This window comes from Triticum aestivum, chromosome 7A (assembly GCF_018294505.1).
Source record: "Triticum aestivum cultivar Chinese Spring chromosome 7A, IWGSC CS RefSeq v2.1, whole genome shotgun sequence".
Taxonomy (NCBI): Eukaryota; Viridiplantae; Streptophyta; class Magnoliopsida; order Poales; family Poaceae; genus Triticum; species Triticum aestivum.
In genome coordinates, this window is record NC_057812.1 from 222,696,811 (window position 1) to 222,702,898 (window position 6,088).

General features: G+C 46.4%; 1 protein-coding gene across 1 annotated transcript; it reads left to right on the forward strand.

The window, feature by feature from the left end:
• Positions 1–1,115: 1,115 nt before the first annotated feature.
• LOC123151042 (uncharacterized) lies at positions 1,116–5,382 on the forward strand. The gene is made up of 10 exons (XM_044570825.1): positions 1,116–1,398; positions 1,937–2,183; positions 2,295–2,507; positions 3,099–3,179; positions 3,255–3,341; positions 3,429–3,524; positions 3,637–3,690; positions 3,778–4,839; positions 4,931–4,970; positions 5,066–5,382. Exons 2-10 carry the CDS (start codon positions 1,944–1,946, stop codon positions 5,212–5,214), a joined length of 2,022 nt encoding a protein of 673 aa, XP_044426760.1. The 5' UTR covers positions 1,116–1,398; positions 1,937–1,943; the 3' UTR covers positions 5,215–5,382.
• Positions 5,383–6,088: the final 706 nt, after the last annotated feature.

A 6,088-nucleotide genomic window follows, 5' to 3' on the forward strand; every position in this document is an offset into this window, starting at 1 on the left:
GCTCCCCTCCGCTGCTTCTCCTGCCCCGCCGCTGCAAAGCAAATGATGGCCACCGCTTGCCACAATTGCTGCAACGAAAGTCACTCTCGGTCCTTATTTCTACATAGGCAAATGCGGTCGCTGGAGATGTTTCAACTGGGGGTCGCTGGAGATGTTTCAACTGGGGGTCGCCGTGCCGCCACCGCTGACGCAGATGCTGCAGGGGCAACTATTGAGGTTGTAGCGGAGGTTGCGTTCGCGCACTGGTGCCGGTGACTCCTAGTGCAGCGCTGGCTGCCGGCTCTCGGAACTGCGATGCAGCTCCTGGCGCAACAATGGAGCACTCGCCAGCAGCTGTCGGAGCTACGATGCAGCTACAGGTGCTGCAAAGGAGCACTCGCTGGCGGCTCCCGGCGCTGCCATGGAGCGCTGGCTAGCGGCTCTTGGAGCCGCGATGCAACTCCCGACACCGCAACGGAACGCTCGTCGCAGGCTCCCAGCGCAGCAATGGAGCGGTCGCCGGCGACTCTCGAAGCTGCAATGCAGCGCTCGGCGTTGCAATGGAAACGCTCGCCGGCGGTGCCCTGGTGCTGCGATGAAGCGCTAGGCGACGAGCTTCCTGGTGCTGCGATGCAACACTTTACCGGCGGCGACCCGTTGCACCACAAGGGGATGGGAAGCATGTTTCTCTGCAGCATCACTGGCGAGCGACGACCAGCGAAAGACGCAGTCTATCTTGGGGCAAGTTGTGGCCGACTGCGGATGTTGAGGGGGATGAATCCACTGCAGGAGTGTGGGAGAGCGATGCGGGATCCGCGAGGCCCAACGCGACGGTTGTGATGGGGCGCATCTAACGGTCATGGATGTGACTTACATTTCCCTCAAATCGACCGGTTTACGCCTAGCACTAGCTTTTTTCTTATGCTTGGTTGTATGTTGTGATTGACTTTTTTCATGCATGTTGTATGATGAGGTGGATTTGCATGTTAAGAGAAATAGGTTAGTGGGCTACTTTTTTTGTACAAAGTTGAATCATCTATTTTGGAACGGAAGTAGTTAGTAGTAGCATTTGGATACAGAAGATATGCACAAATTTGGATATGCAGCAAGTTACACAACCAGGTTCAGAAGGCGCGTTTTGTACATACGGAGGCGTAAACCTCATCAGCCCGTCAGCGATGACGCGAGCGACGGAAGCCGTGACGGCACCGAACCCGGGGTCCGTGTGACCGCCGACGGCGTGGTCCTCGTCGTCTTTGCGCTCTCGAACGTTCCGCTCTCCTCCAAATAACCCACACCCAAGGGCGGGGAGGCGGCCCATCACTTCCCCGCGTCCAGATTCCGGAAGCACCCTTCCGTCGCCTCCTCCGTCGGCCGATTGCTCCGTGGTGCTCGCCTCGGCGAGAAGCCTCTGCCTAGGTGCGTACGGTCGCTCAACCGCCTCTACCCGCAGGCTTCGATTTCCTCTTTCGCCGCTCGCTTTGGTCGGATCGGCGGCTGCCTGCTGCGATTTTAGCCCGGGTGGTTGCGGTTAGGTCGGGAATTTCGGTCGAATTGGGGGCTGTCTTAGGATTCCAGTAAGTATTCAGCTGTGGTAGTACTAATTTGTAAGTCTAGTTTTCTACAGCTTCGGTAAAGATCACATGGAAGCATTACGGTAGCAATACCAGTGGGAATTCTGCCCCCTTTTGGTTGCGCGGATAATAAATGGAGCCTCCAATTTTTTTCCTCTGCTTCTGACGGAATCTCGGAAATTAGGAGTAGTGTACAGGACGATAGCAATTGGGCTCAGGATTGACCCCATGGTATTAACAGGATGCGTTGAGCTTATTTTCATGGCTAATTTTCCATCTTCCTTCACACTGATAATACTGATGAGATGACACTCTGGTTGTACTAGATACTAGCATGATTATATCAAACACGTAAACTGACAGCATAAGGTGGTTTTTGTCAGGAACAAAATGGATGAACAGAGAATAGCTCGAATATCGGTCACTTGGAGAGGCAGGCAACTTGATGTTGATGCAGACCCAAGTTGTACGGTGAAGGAATTTGGGCAACTGCTCCAGGATTTGACTAATGTTAAACCAGAGACGTTGAAGCTCATAGTTCCGCAATCTGTAAATAAAGGTTCCAAGCTGATCAGTCCATTTTCAGACCCCCATTCAAGCTTAACACTGAAAGAAGCTGCTGTCAGTGAGGTAAGATGCGCATGCACTGCACGTATATTGAACATGCTGTTGGGTAATCGCTAATGCAATGGTGAATGACATCATTTCTATGCACCTTTTCTCTCTCTTTTCGTGCATCAGGGTAAGCCTATTAGAATGATGGGTGTCTTTGAAGATGAAATTGAGGAAGTATCAGACAATGGCAAAAGACCAGATATGCGGATAATTGGATTTGAAGAGGAAGAACAACGGCTGAGGCAACGATCTTCAGGCAGGCCCCGAGTTTCACTGAAACTTCCACAGGGTCAATACATCTTCTGTGATTTTCGTACACTTCACTTACCCGGGGTTGAGGTTAGTCAATTTTTTAACCCCATATATGTTTTTCGGTTCATATGAGACAGATCCATTGGATAACAATCAGGACACCAGTTTGCTCTTTTTGGACCCCCTATATGTCAACCTACCATAAATCTTACTCCTGCTCATGCTACTTTGTACCTTTACATTTTTGGTCTTCCTGCTGGAATAATTCTCTTTCCATTGGATCATTTGAGCAGTCAGCAGTGTGTATGTCATAGATAATGATTTGCAAAGTATGAAAAAACTAGATTGTGTAATTTAAACAAATATCTATACAGGAGAGCATAGAAAACCCAAAATCATGTTGTCTGCTAATTTATTTATTTAGTCCAGAATAAATGAACATAATTTTGAAACCATGTGCATCTCATACCACTAACTTTCTAGAATGATGAAATCCATGTTGTACTCCTTGATCGTGTCAGGTGTTACCTAAAAAACCCTACTTTCTCTGTACCCTTTGTTAAATAAATGGATGCTAGTAGCAGCAACTTTCTGTTTGATTTGTATAATCGTGGATAGGCGGCCAATCATGGCATCTTAAATTAAAATTGTGCGCTTATTTCCTTTTTTGGGTGCCAGTTGAATCCACCACCTTCGGAAGCTCTGAAAAGAATGCACATGCTTGCATGTGACCCTGGCATAATTGCAATCATGAACAAGGTAACAATCTTCAAGTGGCAAGTCTGTTTCTTTGTGCACTTTCATATTTACAGTTAGTTTTTTGGGTTTTTTCAGCATAGATGGCGAGTGGGAATCATGACTGAAATGGCACCAGTGGGATATGTAGGTGTTAGTCCGAAATGCATTCTAGGCTTCAATAAGGTGAATATAAGTTATTCTCATACAATACAATTAATATTCATCACGCAGCAATTTTTGTTTTCTGAGTATTGTGTGCTATTCATATAGAACATGGGAGAGGAGATATCCCTTCGCCTACGAACTGATGATTTGAAAGGATTTCGGAAATACGAAAGTATCAAGAAAACTCTGCTCCATGAACTTGTAAGTTTTTTGGTTTTATATTTCCATAGAATTTGTATTTCGTATGCGGATCAGCTTTTTGCTATAGTTACGGGTTTTTACATTTTTTTACTTGTCTATTCATTGATTTCAGGCGCATATGGTGCACTCTGAGCATGATGCCCACTTTTTCGCTCTTAATAAGCAGGTTCATTATTTTAGCTGCCCCTGTTACCTTTGTTTGCCAGCTGTTTACTTCACCTGATCCTCAACTTACAGTTATTTTTCTGTTCAGTTGAATGAGGAAGCTGCATCCTTGGACTGGACCAAATCAAGTGGACATGTGCTGAGTGGCCGCAAAATATTTGATTCCTATGAAGATGAATTTGATTTAGAACCGGAAGCTCATGTTGTCGGTCACAAACTTGGGGGAGGATCGAGTTCACTGGCAAGTGCCCGTGTGTTGCCAGGGGTAGCTGCTTATCAGCGTCTCTTGAGTGCATCATCAACAGATATGGGGAGTTCCCACAGTAGTGTTACTAAATCTGTGGAAATATATAATGTGCAAGGTACACAAGCTGAACCTGATCCGGATGATGCTGGTCAATATTTTGTTCAGGAAAATGTGAAGACGGAACCAGACCCAGATGATAATGATGCCATGCCTGTTGATGTAACAATTGTGACATCAGGACCAGCAGGTTTTGTAGCATCTACAGAGCAGAATACCATAGGTTATTCTGAGCCTGTTCTTGATGATGTTGCCAAGAAAAGCTCTGTTGGTTACCTAGAACCTGATCCTGATGATTCCGCAGATGTTGACATGCTTAACAAGGACATCAATGGTGAGCATGATAATGAACCTGATCCTGATGACGGCACTAGTGAATTTGTCCTAGAATCTGGAAACAAGATGGAAGTGGAGATGGAGCCGAGAACTGACTCCACAGTTCTGAAATCTGAACCTGACCCTGATGACTCCTCTAGCTCTATTCAAACCCAGAAGGTGAGCATTGATGGGAAGCACATGGCAGAACCTGATCCAGATGCTAGTAGCTGCGGAGCTGTTCTGACATCTGGAAATAAGATTCAAGCGGAGATTGGGCAGAGCAGAAACCACTCAGTTTTGGAGTCTGAACCTGATCCTGACGACAATGCTGCTAATTTGAAGAGCGATGAGCTGCAAAGAATAGAAGAGCCAGTGGCAGCCCTATGCTCGCGCCTCCATAAGGCTATTGAAATGCTCCGGTCGCAAGCAACACCTTCAGAGGCAGCCTCTGCACTTCAAACACTCTTCAAAATTATCAAGAATGTGATAGAGAACCCAAACGATATTCGGTATAGAAGACTGCGTAAGGTATGCTTGGTTTCTGTATGTTATGCCTTTGTCTTCTGATGCAACTGAAACAAATTATTGCTAATCCTCATCCTTTCCTCCAAACTTCTAGACCAATCCTCATTTCCAAAGGAGCGTGGCGAATTACAAAGGTACATCTCTTACCTCTGCGAATTGCCACTTAAGTCTTAAAATTCTGCTGTTCACGAGGAGTAACTATCTTCTTCCCCTCTCCTCTCAAAACCAGCTGCGATGGAGGTCCTCGAGTTGATTGGCTTCTGCGAGGATGTCGTTTCAGATGAGATTGGGCGTGCAGAGACCTATCTGGTACTGAAGAGGAACGATCCTGGGTTGCTGTGGCTTGCGAAGTCCTCCCTTGAAGTATCCATGGCTTGATAAACCTTCCAGCTATAGACCTGTATATCATGACATTTCATTCCCTTTGTGCTGCAAAAATGGTTTTGTGTGGTCTTGTGGGATGAGAATGAGAACATTAAACTATGTGTTGTCTGCCAGCTTCTCAACTGTATATCAAATATATGTGATTGCAGATAGACTCGTAAACATCTTGTCTGGGGCTTATGCTAAATTGAATTGTTTGGAGAAACATTGAGCATCACAAATGCTGTGCTCACTGCGCAGTGCTCCCTTTTTGGACTTTGGAGAGAGCGCCACACAACTTTTTTTTTTGAGCGTGGATACCGTGACACCTTTTTTAAGGGGTAAACCAAGTTCTTATCCATAAAAAACCACACTTCAGGTCAGGTCATGAGATTGGCCAAGCCAGACATAACGCCGGTGACCTAGGAAGAGAGAACCTGGCTAAACTATGTGCATCTGAATTAGAAGCACGATCTTCGAAAGTAAAATTACGTTGAAATAAAATTGCTTGAAAGTAAAATTATGTTGAAATAAAACTGCTTGAAGTCTAATTTCGCTAATGATAGCTCCATAGTTGCCTTGGCTGCCCTTGTTGATATCATCAATCACTTTTGCGATGACAAAATGTTGGATGTTGAGATCTTCGGCTAGTGCAATTGCCTCTCGGCATGCAATCGCCTCTAGTTTGAGGAGTCTTCGGCCAACTCCAACGCACGACCCCAAATGGTCCGGCCATGTCCGTTTGGGGTAAGCGGACACAAATCGCGGCCCAACGCGCGGGAGGAAGCGGACAAATGTTCGTTTTTTTGTCCGCCGTGGACGCATTCCCAACCCAAATTTAGGCCGCGTTTGCGTCAAAATAGACAGCGCGCGGACGGACGGACGCGCT